At 45.7% G+C, this 27,356-nt stretch overlaps 1 protein-coding gene across 2 annotated transcripts in view; it reads right to left on the bottom strand.

Annotated features, from left to right (window-relative positions):
* The window catches only part of SLC10A1 (solute carrier family 10 member 1), a 26,167-nt gene extending 17,999 nt beyond the window's left edge, over window positions 1-8,168 (bottom strand). Inside the window, exon 1 of one of the 2 annotated variants that reach the window (XM_045201645.3) lies at window positions 7,602-8,167. In XM_045201645.3, coding sequence (XP_045057580.1) covers window positions 7,602-7,957 — 356 coding nt within the window. In that variant the 5' untranslated portion in view covers window positions 7,958-8,167. Of the gene's footprint in view, window positions 1-7,601 lie in introns of both variants that reach the window. The other variant, XM_024568411.4, reaches the window with a different exon arrangement.
* Window positions 8,169-27,356: the final 19,188 nt, after the last annotated feature.

Genomic DNA, 27,356 nt, shown 5'->3' on the forward strand with positions numbered 1-27,356 from the left:
GCAGTTTTACCATGGGCTGACTGACACAAACAAGAGTTAAGTTCCTGCAGCACCTCATCAACGTGAAAACGCAACACTGTTGGATGAAACGTTATTTGTCATTCGAAGACTTGCTGTAGTTAGTGGGTAAACTCATGTTGAAGCTACACTGTGTGGAGGGGTAGGAAGTAGAGTGTCAAGTCAGTTTTGGTAATCTGGAGGCTTAGGTTTTAATACCTAAAACAGGGACCAGATTTGAGATTTTAGGCTTCTGAAAAGAGGAGAGTTGAAACAGAGAGATCAATAACAAAAAACAATTTGGAAAAATAAAACATCTTATCTCATGGGTCAAATATGAAGTAATAAAAATATTTAGAATAGAATAGAATAGAATACATATTTAAAAACACATGGGGAGCACCAGCTGGTGTGGCTCAGTGGATTGAGTGCTGGCCTGCAAACCAAAGGGTCACTGGTTCAGTTCCCAGTCAGGGCACATGCCTGGGTTGCAGGCCAGGTCCCCAGTAGGGGGCATGCGAGAGGCAGCCACACATTGATGTTTCTCTCCCTCTTTCTCCCCTTTTCCCCCTCTCTTTAAAAATAAATAAATAAAATCTTTAAAATAAAAATAAAAACACATGGGGAGATGACCTTGGATTAGGCAATGGTTTCTTAGATATGACACCTAATGCATGAACGACCAAATAAAAACATAAATTTGACTTCGTCAAAATTAAAAACCTGTTTGCTCCAAAGAACTCTATCAAAAGTCTCCCACATAATGGGAGAAAATATTTGCAAAGCATATAAGGGTTTAGTATCCAGAATATATAAAGAACTCTTACAACTTAACAACTTAAAAGCCCTAAATAACTGAATTCAAAAATGAGAAAGGACTTGAATGGACATTTCTCCAAAGAAGATATGCAATCGGCCAATAACCATAAAAGAGAGATAAAAGTCAAAACCATAATGAGGTGCCACTGCGCACCGACTGGTGTGGCTGCAGTGAAACTGCTGGCTAGGACTTGGTGAGGGTGTGGAGAGATTTTAATTTTCACATGCTGTTGAAGGGGATGCCAAATGGTGCAGCCACCATGGGAAATAGTTGTCAGCTCCTCAGAAAGAGTTGTCATATGACTGAGCAATTCCATTTCCCAGGCATATGTCCAAGAGAAATAAACATATTTCCACACAAAAAAGTGGATACTAATGTGCATAGCAGGATTGTTCATAATAGCCAAAAGTGGAAAACAATAAAAAATCCATCAGCTGGCAAGTGGGTAAGCAAAATATGGTGTGTCCATAAAACCGAACAGTACTCGCCATGAAAGCCATGGGGAGTCCTGCTACATGCTGTCTCATGGGCGAACTTTGAAAACATTATGGTAAGTGAAATAGGCAGAAACATTGAAGGCCCTATATGGTGTGATTCCATTTCTTTGCAATCTGTAGAGGCCAAAAGCCAATTAGTGGTTGCCAGGGGCTGGGGTAAGGCAAGAATGGGAAGTGAGTGGTGCTGGGTGTAGGGTTTCTTTCTGGGGTAACTAAAATGTTCTGGAATTAGGGAGTGGTGCTCGTTGTCCAACCTTGAGAAGATACAAAAAAGTATTGAATTTTATACTTTACAAGGGTAAATTTTATGATGGTATGTGAATTACATCTCAAAAAATAAATTAATTTTAAAAAGCTGGGGAGCATCTAAATTAATTCTTAGAGAAAAATTGATAGACTTAAATGTTTATATAGGAAAGTCAGAAAGACAAACAAAAATCAATGAGCTAAGCATTTCACTTCAGAAACAAAGTAAACCCAATGAAAGTAGAAGAAAGAAAATATTAAATATGAAAGAATAAACTTTAAAAATTATATACATTGAGAGGACCAATTAAACCAAAAGTGTTTTTTTGCGCAGACCAATAAAATAGACACTGCTGGCAAGACTAATCAAAGAAAAGGAGAGAAGGCACAATTGAAGATGTTAGGAATGAAAAAGGGAACATAATTTCATATGCAATTTTATACTTTAATTTTTCAATTTAAAGTGAATGGACAATTTCCTGGGAAATATAATCTACAAAAACAAATTCAAAATATAGCCAAAAATCTGAATCAACTTAGAACCATGAGGACATTTAATAAGTTTTCTGAAACCTGTCCTCCCAAGCCCACACGGCTTCACAGTAGAGTTCTACTAGACGGTCAAGGTGTAGATGGTCCCAATATTCTACAGAGAATACAAGAAGGGAGAACACACCCCTGTTGTATATAAATAACATAATTTTAGAGCCAAAGCTGGAAAAGAACATATGAAAAGGGGAAATTAGTAGCCATTCTCACTTATGAACGTAGAGGCAAAAAATAATAAATAAAATGTTAGCAAATGAATCTAGTAATATCCTTACAAAATAATACAATGAACAAAATGGGTTAATCCCAGCAACATAAGAATGGTTTAGCATTAGATAATCTAATGATATATATCACTATTATTGAGTTAAAAATGTTATGAGCATTTTATAGGCAGAAAAGTGTCATTCAGCAAAGTTCAGTGTCCATGCACGCACGATAAAAATTAGCACACTAGCCGCAGAATGAAAATTCCTGAATCAAAAATCCACAGGAGACAGTAAACTTAATGGTAAAAAATTAGATAAATAAAGCAAGGATGCCATTTATTATCAACTTTGTTGTAAATTACATTACATTAGGTCATTGTTAGCACAGCAAAACAAGAAATAGGAAAGCTATAGGGATGAGAAAGGAAGGAACTAAATTTTCATTATGTGCCAATGATAAGACTGTCCACGCAGTAAGTCCAAGTGAATTTCAATTATAACTAGTAAATAAGAGAATCCATGTGGCTCTGAATACATTAGCTATATAAAAAATCTATTGAGTCTTGATGGAACAGGAAAAATAATTATGATTTTTAAAAAGGTACCATTTACAATATTCACAAAACTATAAAATATTTAGAAATGAATCAAAGAGAGGTAAGCAAAAGTTTTATGGGATGAATGACAAAACTTCATAAAAAGGTATAAAAGAAAACCTAAGTAAAAGAAAACCTATACATTTTCATGGATGGGAAGACTCAATATTACAAAGATGGCCTCTAAATTTATCTATAAATTTAATGCAAATTTAACCAAAATGCCAGAAACATTTTTGTAGATTTGAGAGCTAATCCCGAAATTCAATTGCAATAGTAAAAGGTCAAGAATAACTAGTGTAATTTTCAAGAACAAGGTAGGGGGACTCATCTTTCAGATATCAAAACTGACTATAAAGTTGTGATTAAGAAAATGTGGTATCGTGCAAGGAGAGCCACAGGGACCAATAGAAGAGAAGAGAGATTCCAGACACAAACCCACGCATATCCGTGAATCTGATCTGCGGGAGCGAGGCTTTACAATAACTACAGAAAAATTCACTCAGTGGTCCTGGGTATTTTTTCTATCATATAGAAAAGGTTAAATTAAATCACAGCATACATAATAAGTTCTAGGTCAATTGAAGATCTCCATGGGAAAAGCAAAACTAAAACTTTTCAAAGAAAGTATAGGGGTATATCTTCATGACCTTGAAGGTAGTAAGGACTTTCTAAAGGAACCCAAAAAACATAAACCGTCAAGGAAAAATATTGGTAAATTTGGTTAAATCGAAATAAGTACTCTGTGTTATAAGACATTATTATCAAAGTGTAAAGACAAGCCCCCAAACTGTGAGTAGACTGTTGCAACGTAGACAAAACAATGCAAACAACAAATTAAGAAGAAAAAACCCAACAAACCCGTAAAATAATAGACAAAGAACATTATTTCTAGTCGAAGACACCCAAATGGCCAGTAAACATTTAAAAAGGCACTCGACCTTCCATGAAATTAAATTCACAGCCGCCGTGACCCAGGTCGGCGTCACCAGATGGCACAAATAGGAAGTCGACAATCCCAAGTGCAGAGGGAAAACAAGGAAGGAGCGGGATGACTGCTCTGGAGACTATTTGCAGAAGGTGTGTGAACCGCACAACCCAGCCTCCCTGCTTCTGTCATGCAGCCCCCCTCCCGTGTGAGCACGGGGCTCGGCAGCCACCCGTGTCAGCCACGTGCATGTCTGATAACAGGAGACTAGATAAATACAAGCAAACTGTGCGGCAGTCCAAATGCACAAAGGTGCTATTTTATTTATATGCCTACATCTCAAAAAAAACCCAAAAACAAATCGTCAAATCACATGGGCAGTATGATAGTGCGTATGAAATTTAAAAACGTGCCAATACTATTAACACTGTATCTTGTTTATGAATTGGTACATCAGTAGAAATAGTATAAACTACAGTATAAAGGTGCTAAATTCCGGGAGGTGCCCCCTGTGGGGTGGGGAGAGGGGGTTGAGATTGGGGAGGGGCACACGGTGCTAGCTATTGATCTCTTCTTAGGAGAAAGGCCGCACACACAGGTGGGCTTGTTTTGATGTCCTTGAGCAGAGGAGTCATGCTTACTTTGGCCTGGCGTGTCAGTTCTGGAATTTGCTCTGGGACGTGGTGTTCCTCGTGCACTCGGTGGATGTGGGAGGCAGATTGTAGACCTTCAGGGACCTCCTCCACATTCGTAAGTGCTGGGCCCTGGTCAGGGATGCCCACCACCTGACTTGCTGGAACCTGTGGCTGACGTGATCCTCAGTTCACCCTGAAGGACTGTGATGGGAGGTGACTTGTCCAGACTCTCGTTCCGAGGTTGGAACCTGTTCCATAGTAATAACACTGTGGACGTGGTGGTCTCTCTGGGAGCCGGGGCCAGGAGAAAAAGAGCACATCTGGGTTTTATTGATCCTTCTTGCGTCTGTTCTCAGAGTACTGGGCACACCTGCTTCTGGATGTGTATGTGCTGCGCTTGAGGACGGGCTCTAGCCCCGGTCCATGGAAGCAGAAGCTGAGGGAGCTGTGAGGGGACCTGCCAGGGTCTCTGTGGTGAAGTGGAAACCCTGGAAGCCCAGATGGCTTCCAACTCCTCCGGGTTAGGTTTCCTATGTCACAGTGGGCAGAGCTGTGGGAATCCTTGGGTTGTGTCCACGTCTGTTTGCTCCCACAGCCAGTGGCTCTGGTCCCTGCTGTGAGCTGGGTCAGGGGGAGCAGATGACCTTGGACATCAAATGTGTTCAAAGGGGCCCAGTTCCCTCTGTCACTCTGTCCCTGACAAGCTAAGCTTGCTTCCACTCTGGGGATATTTTCTCTTGCCTGTGTCACCTGCATTTTTTGGAGCTTGTCTAAGTGGCATCCTTGAGGAAGGAGCCGCCATGCCCGGCTGCCCTGTGAGGTCCAGCTGGTGGCCCAGCCTCCCGGAATGTGCCTGGCACCTGTGAGCGTGGCCGCCCCAGCTGTGAGGCAGTGTCATGGGGGGGAGAGAGCCCAGGACTGGCTCCTGACACCACTTGCCCACAAATTCTGGGAAACCTCTGGCAAGTCCCTGGACTTGAGCTTTCACGCGGGGCAGGTGGAATCGCTGTCATAAGGCACCCTCCTCTAAATGGGAATAGGACAGCATTGTGCTGAGAGACGTCCCTCTCTGTGACATCTGGCCCTCTGACATGCGCAGTTTAGCTTGCATGGGACTTAACAATTTTTGAATAGTTGCCAATATTTAAGAATTTGGAGATTTCAGATAAAAGGGGAGTTTTTACCTTCTCTGGAAAAGCAGGAAGCTGTGCTGCTAGTGGCTTCCCGTGCCAGGACACCCATGGCATCTGCCCTATGTATTGGGGCAGGGCCACGCCCTTGAGGCTGGCAGTCGGCCTCCAGTCGTTTTGTTCATTTTTGTATGTGCCTGACCCTGAAGATATTTGAGCAAAAGCACAGGCTTTGGAGCCCCAGGCCCTGTTTCCTCACCTCTAAATGGGCCTTCACACAGCACTCCCTCACAGGATGCTGTGTGAGGATGGAGTGCTCGGCGCAGCGCTGGCTGGTCTTTATTGTCAGTATCATTTTCATCATTAGAATGCGTGCAACAAGTTGTCCTAGAAAAACTCAAATTGGAATACACAGTCTGGTAACACGTGGTGGTTGACGATGAGATTCTTGCTCCACAGTGGGGTCTGCAAGGTTTAAGGTGTGGGGGAGGTTTGTCTGAGGGCAGGGGCCCTCTGGTGGAAGGCAGCTGTCCCTGCAGAGCATTATCTCTTCTGGGTCTGGGTAGAAGTGACAGTCTCCAGGGCCCCCAGGCACAGAGGCTGAGCAGCAGAGCATAAGGGGTCACAAGCCTGAGTCACTGGAGGCCTCGTGGGTGGAGGCCTCAGAAATGCAGACCTAGTTAGTACCCACTGGCCAAAGAGGCTGGGACATCTGGTCACTGACCCTTAAGAACTCCCCCATTGTCCTTTACACTGTCCTACCCCACTCGGCTGTTTGTACAGATCCAAAAGCCCTCAGAGGACCCCTTCCCCGACACTGAACTCCTGCACCCTTTCTAAACCAGAATTAAGATATGGTCTGGGTTTCTCAGGTCACAGAGACTGCGACGAGCCGTGTCCGGAGGCCACACCGAGACCGAGGGCTTGCTTTGCAGCAAGAAGGATGGGAATTAGACAGAGGGAAGAATTTCCTCACAGGGAGGCATTGGATATGTTCCCGTGGGAGACTGTACAAGTCGAGCCTCTTTTTCCCATCGACTACCTCAGTGAGGGTGAACCCTATGAGTGGAGACTCCAGAGCTGCTCAGGTGGTGGGTGCTGGCAAACCCCAAGGATCACTCTCTTTTTTTTTTTTCATTTAAAAATCGGCCCTGGCCTCGCTTGGCATCACCAGGAGGGGGTGCCATCCTTGGTTACATGGACTGTCTGAATCCACTGCTTTACCTGGCATAGAAAAGAGTCTCCCCTGAGGACCCAGCCGAAGGGCACTGAGCTTGAGATTGAGGCTCAGAGAGAGGCAGGAGCTCCTGCGGGTGAGTTTCCTCAGTCGGCACAGGGGATGCTGCTGGTCCCCACCTCCTGCCCAAGTTTGGCTGAGGTAAGGCCTAGCATAACCTGGCTGGCACTGGGAAGCTCTTGGATCTACACATGGAAATGTTCCTACATCTAATGGGAGGATGGGGGGAGTGAAGAGAAGACATCCCATCTGCCTGGAGAGTTGGGAGGAGGTTTGGAAATTCCTGCTTACAATGCAAGAATTGGAGGTGCCCATTTGGTACCAAGCCACCTCGATCTCCATGAAAATGTCTGGAGCCAACCTGCACCTCCTTTCAGATCTCTGGCCTCAAAGTAGACAACTTGCCCACCAATGTAGGCAGGCAAAGTTCTCCAGAGGCCCCTATGGTTTAAATCAGTACTCCTTTAAGACAATCCCTATACCCCACTGGAGATGCCTCTGGGAGTCGAGGGGTCTCCAGGATGTCCCTGGACCAACTTGGTCCCTCAGGCTTGGTGTTTAAACCAAGACGTACCCCAGCTCCTGCCCCCAGCCCAGCATAAGCCCTTGGCAATAATTCCTGCCACCTCCTGCCCTAGCATCCGCCCAGCCCCCACTCAGTGCCTCTCCTGTCTTTAGTCCAGATTTTCCCCTTGATTGTGACACCTCCAATGTGGTCCCTGTCCCCAGGCTACTCCCTCCTCATCCCCAGTCCTACCTGAGGTTCATGTCGCCCTTCATGGCCAGAGTGAAGAGGTTGGACAGGTTCCCCCCGGGGGAACAGCCACAGATCAGGATGGCCAGAGCCTCAATGTTGTTCAGCCGGAAGATCTTTCCCAGAACAAAGGCAGTGAGGGGCATTATGCCATACTGTGCCAGCAGGGCGATGGCCACCCCCTTAGGCTTCCAGAAGTGAGCCTTGATCTTGCTGAACTCCATGGTGCAGCCCAGGGAGAGCATCACGATGAGCAACATGAACACCAGGGTCACGCTCAGCGCCAGGTCGGTGGGGCGCTTGCCGAAGTTGGGCGGCAGGGAGAAGTTGAACTGGGCAGACACGTTGAGGGCCTCCATCCTCCTGCAAGGCTGAGAGACTGGTGCACCCTGGCTCCCTCCACTGCTCAGCCCTCGCCGGGCACCTTCTTCAATCACCTCCCAGGGCAGAGTTTCAGGACAAACGGAGCTGTAGCAGGTCTCATACAGCCTACTCAGGCAGGCTGTCCGGGCCAGACTGCAAATAGAAGGATTGTGCAACTGGCTGTGGCCCCAAAGGGGAGACAGTCCAGAGCTTTATCTGCTTGGCCTGTCCCCTCCGAATTTCTAGACCTTTCTTGGTGCCACTCACACCCTTCACCACTTTGCTGCCTCTGGAATGAGCAGCCTTATTTCTCTCCTTTGCCCCCCACTGAGCACTCCCTGATGTTCTGTTCCTGGGGCCCAGTCCAGAGCCTGCACCAGTCCAGGTCCAGCCCTTTCCATCCTCTGCTCAGTCCTTGATGTCTTAGGAGGGTGCCCTCCCCAGACCCAGCAAGTCAGCTCCGTTGTCTGCCCCCAAACCTGAAGGAGTGGAAAGAGCCAAGCATTACGTCACCTTTCCTTCCTGGATATAGATGGCACATCCCAGGGGGTTGTGGGACAGGGTAGGGGCAGGTGTGTCACTGGCCTCTAGGACAGGACACGTCCACAACTCTCCTTCACAGGCGATGAGGTGCCTGTGTCCTTTGCACCTGTGCTGAGGAAACTCTTGTCTTCTTCCCAAACCTGGACGTGGGGTCTCAGGGGAGGAAGACGCACAAGAGGGAAGAGCCTGCAGGGGTGGCTGGGGGGCTCTCAGGAAGGGCAGATCTGAGGGGCCCCCGGCTGTAAAGCTTTGTGTCCAGGCTCCCTGGCCAGCAGCCTGGGGAGCCCCGTAGCTTGGGAAACTTTCTGAGCAAGGAGCAGAAATGCATAGGCGTCTCTTTCCAGTTTCCCGACAGCTCTACTTCTGTTCTAGGCCCATGTATGTCAGGCTGGAAGCCGGGCTCCTGACAAGCAGCAGCATTGGAGAGAGACAGATGGAGCCAGGCATGCAGGGGGGCAGGCTGCAGCGCGCTGGTGTGCGTGGTGCGTGTGCGCTGGCACGGCCCGACTGAGCAGGGTAGTACCTTCAGAGGCAGGACAAGGGACCCGTCCTCAGAAATACACTGGCCTCTTGGTGGGGTGGAACTCACCAGGCCTGGGTGGGGTCTCATAGTTTCCTATTTGCTGAAGCAGAAGATGAAGCTTTTTGTGTGGGACTCCAAAGAGCAGGGTAGGGGCCAGGGTGTGAACCACTGTGGGGTGGGGGAGGGGGTGGGGCAGATTTTGGCTTGGTATGAGGAAATGCCTAAAAATGAGTACATTCCAACAAGGCCCCAGGGACTTTTGGGATCTTGCATAGATAAGGGTTGAATGACAGGATCCTTCCCACCCCTGGCCACAAGGAGAACCAGGTGCAAGCAGGACTCGTAGGAAGCAGCCTGGGCTGGCTGAAGAAAGGCTGGAAGCCTGGTGGGCTACCCTGGCCCACTCTGCAGGAGCCTCATGCAAATCACTAGCTCCTTCGATGAGTAATACACAACATTAAATTAAATCCACTATAAAGTAGAAGAGGAAAAGAGTAGCAAAAGTTTCCAACAATAGCAGAATATTCACCAGGAAAACTTTGCCGCAGAGCAGATAAAAACTGTCCAAACATTATGCTATTGAGTTAAACCAAAATAAAATAAAAACCCCAAACACAGTAATTATTTCTGTGAAGGAGGGCCACAAAGCAAATATAATGCAAATAAAATTTTTAAAAAATCACCATTTTGGAACCCAAATGTAATAGCTGATGCAGGTGAAGAGCATCGATAGATGCTAAAACCTTTGGGGGAAAAGTAATTGGGGAATGGGATTTTCACGTGGTGACTAATTGGTAATTGTAGAGGGAAGATGTATCCTTTTACATTGGCAAAACTTGGCAGGTACCCACCTAATCAAGTGATCAAACCTGGAATTCTTCACAGTGAGACGACCTGAAACCATACGCCCCCTGATAGCATGCAAGACGGAATGCGTGCTGAAATACAGTCGAAAGGTTCCCATGAATCTTGCCAAGTCTTTAGGTCTAACTGGCAGTTTGCTGGAAGTATAAGTGTTAGAAAAATAAATGAAATGTAAAGAACTAACCAGACAAATCTAGAATATGGGGCATTTTACAAAATAACCGGCATGTTCTTTTCAATGAGTAAGTGTAACAAAAGTTGGGGGTCTGCCCTGCGTTTAAAGAATAGAGAGACATAACCAAATGCAAAGCATAGTTGGATCATGGGTTGAGAAAATATATTTAAAAACGTGTTGGGGAGTAGTTGGGGGAACTCAAAGATGGACTATACATGAGATGATTTTATGGAATTATTAAATTAGCACTGTGGTTATTTAGGGCAATGTTCTCCTTTTAGGAGATGCAGGCTCGTGGCTTAAGGCATGAAGAGTCTTGACGTCTGTGATTTATTTTAAAATGGTTTGGGAAAGTGTGTTCGTGTACCGTGTGTGTGTCGAGAGAGGGAAAGCAGATGTGGCAACATGATAACAGTTGGTGTAACTGTGTGCAGGATATACGGATACTCATTGTGTTACTTTTCCAATATGTTGGTCAGGTTGCAACTTTTCCAAACAGAAAGTTGAAGAGAAAAAGGATTCAGGGAAGAGATGTTCAGGTGACAGGGGGAGGTGAAGCATGGCTGGCAGAACTCAGGAGAAACACAGCAGTAGAGCTAAAGAGCAAATGGAAGGGACACAAATAAAAGACAAGAAAATCATAGTAAGGGGCATGGAAGAGGGAGATGAGAAAGACAAGCAAAATGAATGGCAATAAAGAATTAGAAAAAAAAGGGGGAAAATGATGGATATAGAATGCAAAGAATGAAGATTCAATAAATACATAATTGGGGCCTTCATAGAAAAAAACCAAAACAATGGAACAGATCAAATACGAATACAATTTTCTGAAATAAAGAAGGCTTTCCTTTATACCATGTATCAGAAAAAATTAATCCAGGGCTGTCAACTGAGAGGCATATATTAGTAAACTGTTTAGGCTTCACGGGTGATCAGTCAAGCAAAACAACCAAGTCACTTATAGGGAACAAAAACCAGGGTGCTCTCTGGCAGCGCCCAGTGCCAGAAGCTGGGGGTGCAAACCTAAGTGATGCTCCAGGGAAAAAGCGTTACCCCCGGGGTTTACACCTAGCTGAATTACCACTCAGCTCTGAAGACCACGGATAGTCTTGCACACGAAAGAATTCAGAGAATGTTGCTTCTGTGAACGTTTTTTGAGGAAACTTCTAGTGGATGACTGTTCGCCAACTAAGAGATTATCTGGGAAACGATGAAAAAAAAAATATTGGCTGCAAGGTTTGAGTACATTTACTATGGACTAACGCTAAAATTAGAGTGACTGAGAAGGATATGAAAATTATGTGACCTGATACTATATAAAAAATGCAAGTAACAAGTACTGGTAGAGGAAAGTCGGGGAGAGGTCAACTTCACTGATCACTCCATCTGTAATAACTAGGAGTCAAAAAAACATTTCTCAGTAAGCCAAGTAATAGAGTAAGCACCTTGAAAATACAAAGATTAATTCTAAGAAAGATAATTGACTAATTAGGGTAGAAGAGGAGAGGAAGGGAAGAAGAGGAAATCTGCTTATGTTTTTATTGTTCAGAGTAAGGAGCTAACAGACATTTGTTAAATAATGGAACACTAGAGGTATTATTTAAAGCTTTCATGATAATAGTAACAACTAATGCAAAATAGAAATCTATTGAAAGTTGAGAGCTACAGCAACAAAGACAACATAGTGAAAGACTACATAGTAAAAGCTTTTTAAAAACGATAAACCAGAAAGTAATGTAATATTAATGTGATAGAACTAAGGCTAACATGTGATATATCAATAAATGTTGAACAAAATTTCACTTGTCTATTAAAAGAAAAAAGATATTCAGACTCTTTCCTAGGAAAAGCCCACCTTTATGCTGTAATCAAGCAAAGGACCCATCTAAGACAAAGTATGTTCCAAAAGGCTGAAAAGAAATGCGCGAAGGTACATGAAACAAAAGCAAAGAAACGAAAGCTCCAGTCATAACCTTGATATCACATCAGGTGAAAATGAAGAAAGGCTCTTTACGATGCTCCCAGATGCAATTCACAATGAAGAAGAAAACCTGTGTACCAAGCAAGAAAGCACAATAGTCATAAGGCTGAAGTTACAGGAGTTTCAAGGGAAAACAGACAAGCCAACAAACAGTAGGACTTTCACTCACCTCTTTGACTCAGTTATAGGCCAGCTGGAAAAAGTAAAATGGATATAGAAAACCAAAGTATCAGAGAAGCAGATACAGGCTTACAGTTTCTTATTCAAAACTTTCCACAATTTTTCAAAGTGTGGAAAGGTGATACAGTACATGCACTGTATATCACCTAACACTGCAGCTGGGGCCTGGGGCAGCACCGCAGTCAACCACGTCGGCACGAGTGCAGGGAATCGCAGGATGAGTAAATCAAGACAACAAATCAAGCCTCTCACCGGTAGAGAATAAGGTTTGCTGTCCCAAGAATGACAAACCTACATTTAGATGTCTGAACATTTTGGGTTGGGGAATTACTGAGTCGGGAATGTGAATCTGTATTTGATTCCACATAGGAAAAACCTTGAACTTCTCACTGTCAAAAGAAAAGGAATGAAGTGCCTTGGAAGCACCTGTCGCTGGGGCTTGGGTGGGTGGGGCAAGTTCAAGCAGAGGTGGCCGTTTTTCAGGAACCTCGAGTACCCAGTGGGGAGCTGGGCAAGGAGACTAGCGTGCCATTTCCTAGCCTGGGATTCTAGGGTTGGACTAGCCAGGGGAGGGGATGTGTTGGCAGACGGGGGAAGAATAAAGGGGTTCACACAATCCTGAGCATGGTACCCGTTCAATGTTCCAACACATGGTTGGGAAATGTGTGTGCAGGCTGCGAAATCAGCAAAGATAGCAAGCACACTCTTTAATTCACACTCCGAGGACTGACACCATTCCAAAGTAAACACAAAATGCGCTGAAAGCAGGGTTGTTGAAAGAACAGCTAGCATGTCCTCCCTCTCCCTGTGGCTGGAGACCGTGACTCCATGCCCGGAGTTCTTCTGAAGCCTTCCTGTCCCACAGAACACACCTGCAAAGGTCTGAATTTGATGCTGCACAGCTGGGGGGTGTCAGCAGGTTTCCAGGTAGTCACCGTCGTACTGACACTGGCAAACGTGGCCCGTCTCTTGAGAGCTGATAGGTCAAGTGGATGTGGGTGAGAGGAAGTGGTGGTGGGTCCCTCACAGACTGTGATCTGCTGACTTGATGATTATGGGCTGGAACTGGGTGGGAAAGGCAATGCCCTGTGTCTTACAACACTGGCTGAGGTTCTTCAACATCCTTCTGGAATCACTCAGGCTGGGGTATTGCCACACTCCTGTGGTTCCTGCACCACTCAGTCTGCAAAATGGAGAGGCTGGTGCAGTGAAGGTCAGCTTCCCCCCCGAGGCACTTGTTACCAGCTTGTAAATGTGAGCAAATACTCTGTGGCCAGGAGAGGGCAAAGTGCATGGAAGACTAAAGGTCCCAGGTGGAGAGTGTGGGATTCACAGGGTCCAGGGTCCTTTTTAACATTGATTACTTTAAGGCTTAAACAAAATTACACAAGTCGCAGGGGCCTATTTTGGAGCAGGCAGAAAACAGCTAAGCATGAAGAAGAAAACAAAAGTCTCACCACCCAGAGATAAGCATGGTTAATATTTTAGTTGGGTGGTTTCCAACTGGCTTCCTAGGGGACCCAGGATTTTGTGGAGGTGCTTCCAAGGCTCCATAAATGCTAGCTGGAATCTAATCAAAGAAGCCCAAGAGGTTTGGATCATGTCAAAATTGCAATACGCGAACGCGCAGGTGAGCTCATGAGCAGTAACCTCATGGAGACTGCCAACCTGGGAACGTGTGTGTCTCTCTGTGCCAGCCTTGAACCCAGCCCCCCTGCCATCCCTGGTGCTAACTTGCACTTGTCATAAACGTGGCACAGAGGGCAGGTCAGAGCCCTGCAGACCTGCAGGCCTACTGTGGGAAATCACACAGGAGCACACTCCAAGCACCACGCTGTGCGGTTCTGGATTACAGGCCGTGGGAGCTCAGGGCCTTCCCCTTTGCCCAAAAATGTTCACCCCTACCCCCACCTGGGGCAGTCGTGGGTATGCAACAAGGAGTGAATTTGTAGCACATCGTGGTGGAGTCGCATTATATAATGGATCACTTTAGCACCAGTCTTTTTATTTTTATTACTGAGGGGGGTCTATTGTAATAGAAATATCTTTTTGTTTTTAGATTTTATTTATTTAAAGAGAGGGGAAGGGAGAAATACAGGCAGGGAGAGAAACATCAATGTGTGGTTGCCTCTCATGCGCCCCCTACTGGGGACCTGGCCCGCAACTCAGGCATGTGCCCTGACTGGGAATCAAACCGGCGACCATTCGTTTCTCAGGCTGGCACTCAATCCACTGAGCCACGCCAGCCAGGGTGAAATATCTTTAAATATGAACACCCTTTAATAAGGGGCGGGATGCTAATGCTGCATATTAACCTTCCCTGTCCCTAAGCCCACACTGCCCTGTACCCTGTGACCCCTCCCCTGCCTGGTTGGTAAGTTCGCAGGTCTTCAGAGGAGGATTTCAGAGAGAAAGAAGCATGTGGATACTTGGCTTTTTTTTCTTTTAATTTTTTAAATTCTTACCTGGGGACATGTTTCCATTGATTTTAGAGAGAGAAGAAAGGGAGGGAGGGAGGCAGAGGTGGAGAGAGAGAGAAAAACATCTGTGTGAGGGACAAACTTTGCTTGGTTGCCTCCTGCAGGCACCCTGCCTGGTGGGATCTTGATGCGGACATTGGCCCGCAGTGTCCGCGGTGTTATGGATGAGACGAGACAAATTCACACGGTCTACAGAAATCCTGCGGAGGAAAAGGGATGACATGTCCGCTCTCTCACTGAAAGTAAGGGCCAGCCCCATCCTTTGCCTGGACAGGCTTTTATTGGGTTTAATTTGCATAGGAATATAGGGCATATATATATGAAGCTCATCAATCATTGTCAGGCAGAAATGACCAAACAATAGATAACACTCAAAGAACTCTGAGGGCTTATTCTGAGTCAGCGTCAGATAGCTAAAGGGCCATAAAACTTTGGGGAACAAACTCACTTCATGCTTGGATCCTTATCATTTAAATTGAGGGTATTAGCAAAGCAGGTTTCACAGGATTTTATGCATTCTTTCTTAGGCCTGATCGCCCTAGGGAATCCACCCTTTCCAGCACAGGGCTGCATCCACCTTGTTTCAGGCTTAAGTCAGGGAGGGGAAGTAAGGCAGCCAAGAGATTAGGAGACTTCTTGAAGACAGAATAAGGACTCAGGCTATGTCAAAGCTGAGGGGTAAGGGTCCATCACCCCCTTTTTCTGTAGCCCTCCAAGTCCTTCCCTGAAGGCCCTTTTGTGACTGTGCCTGTCTCAGGTTGTCCCTCCCTTGAGGAATCTTACCAGTCATTGGCTAACTGGTCATCCACCAGGGGCCAAGCAGAGTGAGGTGAAAGGGGGCTGAGGTGGTGCCCCTACACAGAAGATAAGCTTTGTCTCCTAAGTGGCTTCTGGTCCCAAGGTCTTTTTATTCAGCCTTAGCCATAGGGGGTTACAGCTTCTGAAACAACGCAGGACGTCCCCAACAGGATCTAATTCGCAACCCGAGGTGTATGACTCTAGGCTTTTTATTTAAAACTCAAAACAGAGAGGAGTCTTGATGGCTTGTTTTCAAGACCAAGGTCTAAATAGGTTTCAGAAGATCTGGGAGGAGGGAGGAGGACAATCAGAGAGGGAGCCAGAGAGAAACAAGTCTGCTTGTGTCCTCTTTCCTCTGTCCCACTCAGGGTCACGACCTCACCGTCACCTGAACAGACTTGGGGTTCTTAGGGCAGAGATGACCTGTGCTTCCTCCTGGTGGGGCCCTGGGGGAATTGACTGAGGCCCTAGAGCCTCCGGCTGTGGTGAGCAGCAGCCGTGTGGAGAGGGCAGGCTGGCTTCTCTGGGTAGAGAGGGCCTAGGCTGTTGACCGCCTCCTCTGAGTCCTGTGGCCCCAAGGGCATGTGCCTGGCTGGGTTTCAAGGGACTTCATGGTTGGATGAAGGGAGTAGGTGCGCCGACAGCACACGATTGGGCAAGGACTGTCCTGGGCAGAGGGAACAGTAAGTGGGGAGGATCTGGGCTGGGGGCTTGCTTGGCAAGTTGGAGGGTGGCAAGGAGGCTTGGGGAGTGACGCGGTGGAGAGGAGCCAGGAGTTGGTGATGAGGAAGAGAGGGAGCCACAGCAGACCTTGTCGGTGTTTGTCAGACATGGAAAAGACCCTTCAGTTTGTTCTTGGACTGGCAGGAAACCCCTGAACATTTTAAAGGGGGAAGTGACCCTGTCAGGTCCGGCTGCTTTGTGGAAAATGCCTTCAGCTGAGCAAGTGTGGAAACAGGAAACTCTCGCAATAAACCTGCCCAGAGATGAAGGTTTTCTAGACTGTCTCTGGTCTGTCTGGCGGAGGCCACCAGCCACATGCCGGCTACGGGCACTCGGATGCGGCCAGTCTGAATGGAGATGTGCCGCGAGTGTAAAATACACACTGAATTTTGAAGATTTATTACAAAAATAAGAAAAGAAAATATCACGTTGACAACTATTTTCATCTAAATTTTATTTATTTGAATTTCACATAGATAACTTTAAAAATATTGATGACATGTTGAAATGATAATATATGACTACATTGGGTTATAAAAATATTATTAAATTTTGTTATTAAAATATATTATTAAAATCTGATCTGCTTCATTTTACTTTTAAAAGCTGGCTTCTAGAAAACCTAAGCTTGCATATGTGGCTCGCATTAGGTTTCTATGAAGAGTATTGGACTAGCGTGTGAACGGGGGCGGGGGTAGGGGGAGTGAGGTGGTGGCTGGAAGTGGTTGGATTCTGTGTTGTTTCTGAAAGCAGAGCTGCTGAGAGCTTGAGAGGGAAGAAGCGAGGGCTGGGCAGCTGGTTTACCGGTGGTACCATTTACAGAGGTAAGGGACAGCAAGGAAGGAGCAAATTCATGACTACGTTTTGGAGATGCTGAGTGAGAGGTCTCTTTCTCATCCAGAGGGTTAAATATGGAGCTGGAGTTCAGAGGGGCAGTCAGATGCCATCAGCGTATGGACGGCAGTGACCAGTGCTGGGACCGCAGGAGATGACTATGATCTGGGGTCAGAGCTCTGAGGTCTCCCAGCATTTAGAATTGGGGAAAAGGAGGAAGATCCAGCAAAGAAGACTGAGAAAGAATGAGTAGTGAGGCAGCAGAAGCCGAGGAGAGGGCGTGGCCAAGCTCCTTGAAAACTTCAGCCGGAGGTTCCGATTTGAATGCAGACTGCCTACTGGCACTGGGCTCCTGAGAGGATGAGGCAGGCGAAGGCTGACCTGCATCTCTTGGCTCCTGATGCCAAGCCTACCTCAGATTAGTCACTGAGCATCCTCCGGGGAGAGGGAATGAGGGAATCACGCAAAGCCAAGGGGGTGCAGATGGCCCCATGCCTCCCTTTACCTTTCTCTCCTGAAATCCCAACAGTGGTCAAAACTGGGTCAGTTCAATGCCACGCCCAGCAGGTGTCTTTGAGTTGAGTCTTCCCGTCAGCACAATCTTCCCAGAGCACAGCTCTGCTCAACAACCGCCCGCCCCCAACTTGGCAGCCCTCGGCGTCCCAAAGGACTCAACTCCAAACTCTTCAGGAAGACACACAAGGTCTTCCACGACCCAAGGCCATTGCGGAACCCTCCCCTTCCAGTTGGGGGCTCAGTCGTCCTTGGAGGGAAGTGTCTTCTCCTTCCTCGCATGTTTGCCACATTGGTGTGTACTTAGCGGAGGCACTCGATCAGTACCTGGCAACCTCACAGGACGATTTCCACATACTCCTCAGTTCTCTGTTTGCCTGGGTGGCTCCCCTACCAGGTGGAAATCTGGGGGATGGAGCAGAGACAGCGTGGGTATGCCAGCTGGGCAGCTCTGGGGCAGTCAACTGCGGTGGGCAGTTTCCAGGGTTTGGGCTCCCAGAAACCACCACCCTGCTTGCTGAGGGCACAGGACACAGGTTCAGAAAACTGTGTTATTGTGGGTGAAGGCTGCCTTCATGGCAAAGGTAAGATGGGTTCCTGTCTGTGGAGCAGTTACCCCGAGTTGCGGGTGGCAGGCCGACGCCCAGCCCCGCTGCCTCCTGCCTCTTAGGCTGACCTGACCCTTCAGCTTCTTGGGAGTTCTACGGGAAACCCTCTCTTCTGTCAGCAGCGTCCCCTTTGAAGGTCCTCCAAGTTGATTTCTGTGCTTCTCAGCCAGGCACTCTGACCAACACGAGATACAAAAACATTATTGCATTGGATTCCCCTTGGTGGGGGACACATACAGTAAGCAGCGTCTTAGAAGTCGTTGCCGAAGTTCTCTTTTTTGATCTGGGTAATTCACACTTACCTTTATGACCTATATGCATTATTTAGAAGTAGGAAATACTTCGTAATACACATAAACACTAAAAGAAATCATTGGAACCAATTGGAAATCCGGCGTCAGTTACCTTAGATTTCTAAACGCAGCTCTTCCCATGGGGAGAGTAAACTGGTCCCACTTTCATCGACACAGTGTTCCAGATCAGGAATGAAAACCAGTCCCCGACAGCCACAGACTGCACCTGGCCAATGCTCTTGTGCTGTGGGAATGCAGTCTGCTCAACACCACGCCGGGTCACACTGTCAGCCGTGACCGCCCTCTGAAGTCAGCCAAGATTCTGCAATCGAGTAATCACGGTAAAAGCATTATCAACACGTGGTGACGTATTGTCTCCATTATAAGTCCTTAAGTTTACCTCTCAAAAAGTTGCCCAGTTAGGAAAATTGCAAAAGGAAACTAAGAAGAAATATAAGAAAGTTGGGAACATTTTGCTGACAAAGTCAGCACGAGAATTTTTAAGCATGTGTGGACATGTTTATTTCGATATGCTTGGAAAATTGTTATGTGTGAATTACATGTAGGGAATTCCTTATTTGAGCATAAAGGAATACATAATTTCTGTTTTCATTAAATAGAGAGCCCCTGTTAAACTAAATATATGTTAAAACAGGTTTGAAGGGACCCAAGTTAGCATCAGCTTCCCAGGAACCCAAATGCCTTCTCCTGGTTCTGGGAATGGGTGTGGCACCAACTTGCTCTGAGTTCTCCACCCCTGGAGAGGCGGTAAATGGGAGCTACAATGGCACTCGCATCACAATAGATAAGTATATGGAATCAACATGTTGTGTACTGCAAATGTACACAATGTTACGTATCAATTATATCCCAATAAAAGAGAGAAAAAATGATTGTTTTGTGCCTGTTAGATCACAGTCTGTATTTCCGGGAAAAATCAAACCAACAAAATCTAAGCTGCCCTTACCAATTCTGCCACCAGATGGCAGAAAGTCACCTCTTATGAGATTGCCTTGCACCTAGGGACTGCTGGGGCTTGGGAGATGGGGGCGGGGGGTGATAAATGAGGATGTGTATGGAGGCTGAGATCCATTACGCCCAAAACACTAGGCTAAGTACTGAGACATGAAAAATTCACGTAATACTCATATCTCTGTGGTAGGTATTAATATTGTCCCCATTTTGCAAGAGAGATCACTGCGGTTTAGAGCGGTGAAGTAACTCGGCGAAGGTCAGGTGCACGACCTCAAGCTGCAGCGTCAGGATAAACGGACTGCAGAGCCCGAGATCTCTGCCGCTGGGTTTTACAGCTTTCCCGGGAATGCATACACGCGTGATGCGGCACAGCGAGACTCTCACAAGGAGTGTGTGTGCAGTTTAGCATCGTGGGCGAGTTACAGAGATTGCGCTTCCTGTTTTCCATAGTTGAAATGAATTTTACAGTGAAACTGTCGAGTTCCTAAAAACAAATTTGAGATTTTGATTAAAAATTGCATTTAATTTATAAAACACCATGGGTAGATTTACCATTTACATGATATTTAGAATCCTTATCTAGGGTTATGGCCAATCTTTCCATGTATATTCAAATTACTTCTGTCCTGCCCTCAAATTACATGTGACCATTTTAAATGCACAGACCTCACATATTTCTTGTTAAGTTTACTCCTAGGTATTTCGTAGTTTTGGTTGCTATTTAACATGGACTTTCCCTCCAGTTTCTGTTTTTAACGGGGTATTTCCGTCCTATGTCAAGGTAACTGATTCTTGCGTATTAATTTTTTTATTTATCCACTGTGTCAGATCATCTTATTCTCAAAATTGAGGTAACATTTATGACATAAAATTAACCATTTTACTTTTTGTTTTTTTAATGAAAATTAACCATTCTAAAGTGAACAAATTCAGTGACATTTAGTACATTCACAATGTCGGGCGACCAGCACCTCTGCCAGCTCCGAAACATCAATCACCCCAGACGACAGCCCCGTGCCCTTATTCCCCCTGAGCCATCTTATCTCTTCGAATTGATTTTGAGAAACCAGGGCTGTGAAACCCATGGATATCACCGGGCCATGCGGCATAGTCCCCAGGTGGAGGTGGCTGTGATGTGAGGTGAGGTGACCGGGCAGCCTGTGGATCTCCTTGTCTCCCAAAGCGTGGGAAACCCACAGGTGTGGACTTTTTCCATGACAGAGGCTGACTCAGCTTCCGACCTCCCTTCCTTCCCTGCCGCTGGCCCTCCCCACTTCCGAGATAAAGCTGAGGTGTGCTGACTTGCTGCCTGGCCTCCTTGCTTCTCCTGTTGTTCGGAACAACTCCTCAAATTTCCTGAAGTTGGCATGGGAAGCCCTGGGTGTGCCTGGGCACGATCCAGGTAGGGAAATGGAACGGGCCCAAGCTTTCTCCAAACCTTAGCCACATCTCGACCCCTACTGTCAGTCTGCCTGAAAAAAAAAAATAGTTCAAGATATTCACACTGGAATAACCCTCCTTTGGCCAGTCACAAGCCCGGGTCTGGCTGCCAAGGGTGGTTGGTGCTTCGCGTGGCTGGAGCCCAGCTACGTGCTGCCAGGCTCGCCAAGAAGCCCCAGGCCTGGTGAAGGTGCCGGGGTGGGCTGAGGGCAAGCATGCCCCAGCCCTGGTTTGTGGTTGTCAGTGCTCAGAGGTATTTACATAATATCTTATCATTTGTACAAACTGAAATTAATCTAATTCTTAAGTAAACTTCTTGATTAGTGATTAGCAGACATTTGGTCCTGCCCAGAACTCCTGTAGAGGCATTGGACTCGTGCCGAAGGTCCTTCAAACCTGGCCCTGCCCAAAGTGCCCACGCCTGAGCAATGTCCCTGGGTTCCAGTGGCCCGTGATGTGTGTTAGCGTTTTTGTTTTACAGGATTAATGCATAAAGACCACTCTCATGTCGTGTAGGTCTAATACTTGTGTTGTGAGTGTAGGGCCAACGTGACCCTTCTTGCCTTGGAAGCCTGGCTAGTCACGGCACACGGGGTTGGGTAGATGGGTCAGGGGTTAACCTTGTAGAAAAGTGGGGTTTGAGTAACTATGGAGACTGAATGATATCTCTGTGGATGTTTTAGAGAGGACCGAATGTCCTGCGTGGAAACTTCCCACATTCTTTCTTTGGGGGGGAGGGTCACTGGAGAGTTTAATGTCACACTAGAAGAGAATACTGGTAAATATTCATGTAGTCTTGGAGTGGGAGGATATTCTAAATATAACACCAAATAGAGACACCATAAAGGGAAAGACTAATTCATCTAACTCAAAGTTTAAAAACTTCTCTGCATTAAAAAATGATAAAGTTAAAAAAACCAAAGCAACATACCTCTAGACATGACACGTGTAAAAGGCAGTGATTGATGTCTTTAATATGTAAGGAGCTTTTACAAGTCAGTAGGAAAAAGACAAACACCCCAGTGGGGATATTGGAAAAACACATGAAGGGAGACAAATGGATGACTGAGAAACATTAAGAAATGCCCAGTTCTAGTAGTAATTAAAGGAAGGATCATGAAAATGACACAGAGATTACATTTTTTCAGCTTCCAAACAAATTTTTTCAGCTTCCAAACGAATTAAAATTTCAGAGTGGAACTAACTCGTGGGGACTGGATGCCAGGGAGGCCAGCCCAGCTCCCCGCCCCCGCTGCCTGGGGCAGAGCCTTGGCAGTGCCTTTCTGGAAGGCGATCCACGGAAGTCTGTAACACACATTGCCCGGCCCTGTACCCAGCAGCTTCACGCCTGGTAACGGACCCTAAGGGCCTAATGCTGGGTGTGCGCAGAGATACAGCTGCCCAGGGGTGTTGATGGTAGCCTTTTAATTTTACATTTTTAATATATGTTTATACATTTTTATTTATTGATTTTAGAGAAAGAGAGAGAGGAAAGGAAAAAGAGAGAGAGAGAAACATTGATTTGTTGTTCCACTTACTTCTGCCTTCATTGGTTGATTCCTATATGTGCCCTGACTGAGGATTGAACCAGCAACCTTAGTGTATCGGGATGATGCTCTAACCTACTGAGCTAGCTGGCTAAGGTGACAGTAGCCTTTAAAAAACAGCATGATACAAAGGACACATGGACAAAACCAAGGGGGATGGAAGCAGGGGAGGGAGGTGGGTTTGGCTGGAGTCGGGGAGAGCGGTGGGGAGTAAACGCAGACAACTGTAAGTGAACAACAATAAAATAATTTAACAAAATGAAAATTAAAAACTAGCATGAAAAGGAAACAACCTAAATAGGCACGTGACCGTTTAAAATGGCGAGAGATGTCTTTTTATTGACTTAGATGTCCATGTTGTATTATTAGTGAGAAAGGGAAATAGTATGTATAATATAACCCCTTTTATGAAAATAAAATTAATGTATGCCGTACATGCTTGAAAAATAGTTTGGGCTTTGCAACAAAATGTTCACAGTGATTGCCTCAGAGCAGGGAAGGAGGAATAAAGGTTACATGTGATTCTTTTCCTTTCGGCTTACTGAGGTCTCCTTTTTATTTCAGTGTTGAAATATCCACACTAGTTCTTCCATTTGTTTTTGTTTTACTTTCTTAGGTTTTTAAAAAATTATAAGAGTGGTGCAGGCTCGTAAGACACTCAGACCAGACAGAAGTGTGTAGATGCTTTGCCTCTCGCGGCTCCGTTCCCCAGCGAGGACCACTGTGGACAGGTTGGCACGTGTTTCCAGACGTTTGTATGCGCATGTAAATGTACGTAAGCATATTTTAATATATTTGGGATCACACTGTATACACTGTGCTATAATTTGCTTTTTTCACTAAGCAGCGTGTCATGGACGTGGTTGCCTGTCAATACAGATAGATCAACCTTATGCTTAGAAAAGTGCTTGCCTTTCCACAGCTGCGTGTTATGACCGTGTGCAGATAAACCCAAATCTGTTTTCTCTGGTTGCTCTACAATGACCATGTGTTACTCGTGTCATGGAAATGGAATAAAATGTTTTCTTGGAAAAAATAGAAAAAAAAAAGAAAGGAAGAAAGGAAGGAAGGGAGGGAAGGTGGAAGGCAGACAAGTTTTTGGTTCACTCTCCCTTTTATGTGGCTTTGGGGTCCCTTCGGCTTGGGAGATATCTTTGCTTCTGGAGAGCTGTTGGGGCTTGATGAGGTCCAGGAGGAAGACTCACTCACTCTACCACTAAAGAAAAGAGGTCCATCCTTGGCTGGTGTGGCTCGGTTGGTGGGAGTGTTGTCCTATAACTGACAGGTTGTTGCGGGTTCAATACCTGCTCAAGGCACATGCCTAGGTTGCGGGTTCAGTCTCCGGGCTGAGCTTGTGCAGGAGGTAACCAATCGATGCTTCTCTCTCGCATTGATGTTTCTCTCTCTCTCCCTTCCTCTCTTTCTAAAAGCAATGAAAAAAATGTCCTGGGGTGAGGATTAAAAAAAAAAAAGGTCCAGGGACTTTGGGATTTTGGGTGTTCCCACATTGTTTTAAAAAATTTGTATTTAAAGACAGAAGTAATACATGAAAACCTCCCCAATATTTTACTCTTCCTGCAAATCTGTTTTCTGGTCCATTTTCCATGTCTGTCACTGGGCTGAGGGTTGTGTATTGATCTGGGTACCAGGACCTGTGCTAGGTGCTGAAGACGTTAAGACAGAGTCTTCAATGAACTCCATTGGGGAGGATCAGAAAGCCAGCTCCACTGGCTCTCCACCTCTATCCCATGTGGCTTCCCCTCTTGCTTTCTTCACATGCAGTCGTGGCTGGGGCTGTGGGACTAGATTAGTTATATCTAGCAGAGACGAGGTGTGCCGTGAAGTCAGCTACCCAATGCAGAGTCAGCTCCCAGTGGGTCACAGTGGGGCCAGGAAGCTTGTGACTCCTAGTGACTGAGGAAACCCTGCCCTTGCTGAGCCCCTGCGCTGGGCTTTGGAATTTGTTATAGACTAAATGCTTGTGTCCCCCAGAATTCATATGTTGAACCCTCCACCTCCCTGCGTGATGGTCTTAGGGGATGGGCCTTTGGGAGGTGATTAGGATTAAATGAGGACATGAGGGAGGAGCTCAGAGGAACGAAATTGGTTTCCTTCTAAGCCCCGAGAGAGACTGCTCCCACTCTCTGCTCTCCACCGTGGGAGGTTACAACAAGAAGACAGCGGTCTCCAAGTTGGAAGAGAACTCTCCCTGGAACTTGACTATGACCTCAGACTTCAGCTTCCAGAACTGTGAGAAATAAACTTCTGACATTTATAAGCCACCCAGTCTATGGTATTTCTGTTGTAGTAGCCCAAACAACTGAGACCTTATCGAACGCTGGCGGTTCCAGCAGGACCATGGACTTGCATGTAGGCAGCAGTGCACTGGGGACCCTTCTGGTGGGGTCAGGAGACTGATCCTGGAAGACGTTCTAGATTATGCCCGGGACCTCGCCAAGCCCCAACAGCTCTCCAGAAGCAAAGATATCTCCCAAGGAGAAGGGGCCCCAAGTCCACATGCTTTCCCCCGAGCAACCTTGGAGTTCATGCTGAGGGTCCGTCCCTCCAGTCTGCTGGTCTCACAGGTCCTACCTTACCTCTCCCATCCCTCACTTGCGCTCTTTTTCAATTATGTGTTTTCCTTATTGATAATCTAAATTAAAATTTCTGAAAGATTTAACATGTTCATTAAATGAAACATTCAACAATTTTCCAAAGATCTTTCTGTATTGTGGGAATAAACATCAATGACAATGCTTTTGGTCATAGAGAAATAGAGTGAAACAAGGGTTATTTATTTATTTATTTAGTTTTAGAGAGGGAAAGGGAGGGAGAGAGGGAGAGAAACATCAATGTGTGGTCGCCTCTCACGCTCTTCCTACTGGGGAACTGGCCTGCAGTCTAGGCATGTGCCCTGACTGGGAATTGAACCAGTGGCCTTGTGGTTCACAGGCTGGCACTCAGTCCATGGAGCCACACCAGCCAGGAATCAACAGGGATTTGCCATGTAGGCAAAATGGTCCTCAGAGGTGAGGATTAGAACCCAGGACCCAGGTCACGAGATTTTAGCTTTACATGTTACCTCATCTTCATAGTTATATCTAGAGCTCTACCTGCACATAGTTCAACAGAAAAAATTTGGGGAACATTGTTGATCATGATTTTAACTGGAATAGAGCAATGACTACCTCATGTTGTAGAAGTGTGGGTGCTGGAGATCTTGGCAGATCAATGTTGGTCCCTTCCCCACGTGTCCCCGCCCTCCCACCCCCCAACAATTTGTCTTTCCTTTTAAACTGAAAACTTTAAAACATACACAAAGTATGAAAAATAGTTTATTAAATGTGTGTACCCATCAGTTACCTTCAACAGTCACTGAGGACCAACTCTGTTTCATCTATACTTAACCTACGCCCTCTCTCCTCTTATTTTCAAGCAAATCCAAGTCCTTATATCATTTTCATCTGTAAATATTTCATTGGGTAGCTCTAAAAATTAGACTCTTAAAAAATATAACCCCAATATCATTTTTATACCTGAAGAAATGAACAGCCCCTTAATTGTCATCAGTGAGCAGTGTGTACATTCTCCTGCCTGTCTTACAATTTCTATGAGTTCGTTTGAACCAGAGTTTCGAAGGGTCATGCGTTGGAATTGATTGACACGGCTCTCGTGAGTCTGCTAATCTGCTGCTTCCTTGTCCATCCCTACTTCCCCCCCACAATTTTGTTGTTTTCATTGTTGAAGAAATAAATCTTTTGCCCTGCAAATTTCCTACTTTTTGCTGATTTCATAACTGGTATTGTTTAACATGTTTTCTGTCCCCTGTGTTTTTAAAAATTGGATTTTGGAAGTTACATTTGAAGTTAGGTCCGTTTTAGGGATTTTTGTTTGTTTTTTGTTCTTTGTTTTGTAAGACTATCTCATAGATGGTGGTACGTGCCTCCACTGAGAGGTATAGAATAACTGAAGAGTTCTTTTTTTGTGGTTTTCTCAACCGCTGATGATCACTGCTTAGTGATTTATTCATTCACTCATTCATTCATTCATTAAGGGTTGTAAAAATGATTATATTCTAATGTTGTCAATCTTTCTTTGTTGATTAGCTAGAGTAATCCTATAAAGATTTCTTTATTATTAAAAGGGTTTCTCTATTATTAACATCTTAAAATACTATGGTACATTCACTATAATTAGTGAACCAATATCAATCTATTATTATTAGTTAAAGTCCATCTTTTATTCAGATTTCGTCAGTTTTTACTTATTTTTTTTCCTGCTCTGGAATCCCGTCAAGAATACTATATTACCTTCAGTCACCATGTCTCTCTAGGCTCCTCTTGGCTGTGACAGTTCCTCGGACTTTCCTTGTTTTTGAGGACTACTAGTCAGCTATTTTGTAGAATGTCCCTGAAATGGGATTTATCTGATGGTTTTCTCATGATTTGACTGGGTTTATGGGGTTTTGAGAGGAAAACCAGAGAGATTAAGTGCCGTTCTCTCCATATCAAGGGTATGTGCTACGTCTATTTCTTTGCTCATTTTGATTCCTCTGCCCAGCTCAGAGAAACCAAAACTAACTAAACTTGGAAAAGATCCCAGAGGTAGAAAGGTACATAGCTGGAAATCAAACCCAAACTCAGTCTGTCTGTCTTGGAGCCTGTATTCTTAACCACTCTACCACGCTGGTTCTAGGAATTGATTCCCTAACTTAGCAAAGGCCTCACACGACCCTCTTCTTTCTGGTTCCAGCACTGTCTCCTCTCCCCAGAGCCCCTCTCACCAAGAGGTCGTGCATCCCCTTTGATCCTTGCTTTCAATGGAAGACATCTACTCTTCCTCCCTGTTCCGGGCCAGGCCACTTCTCCTTGCCCACATGCCCCCATCAAACTGCAAAGAGGCCCTGTGATGAATGGGA

The sequence above is a fragment of the Desmodus rotundus genome, chromosome 7 (assembly GCF_022682495.2).
Source record: "Desmodus rotundus isolate HL8 chromosome 7, HLdesRot8A.1, whole genome shotgun sequence".
Taxonomy (NCBI): Eukaryota; Metazoa; Chordata; class Mammalia; order Chiroptera; family Phyllostomidae; genus Desmodus; species Desmodus rotundus.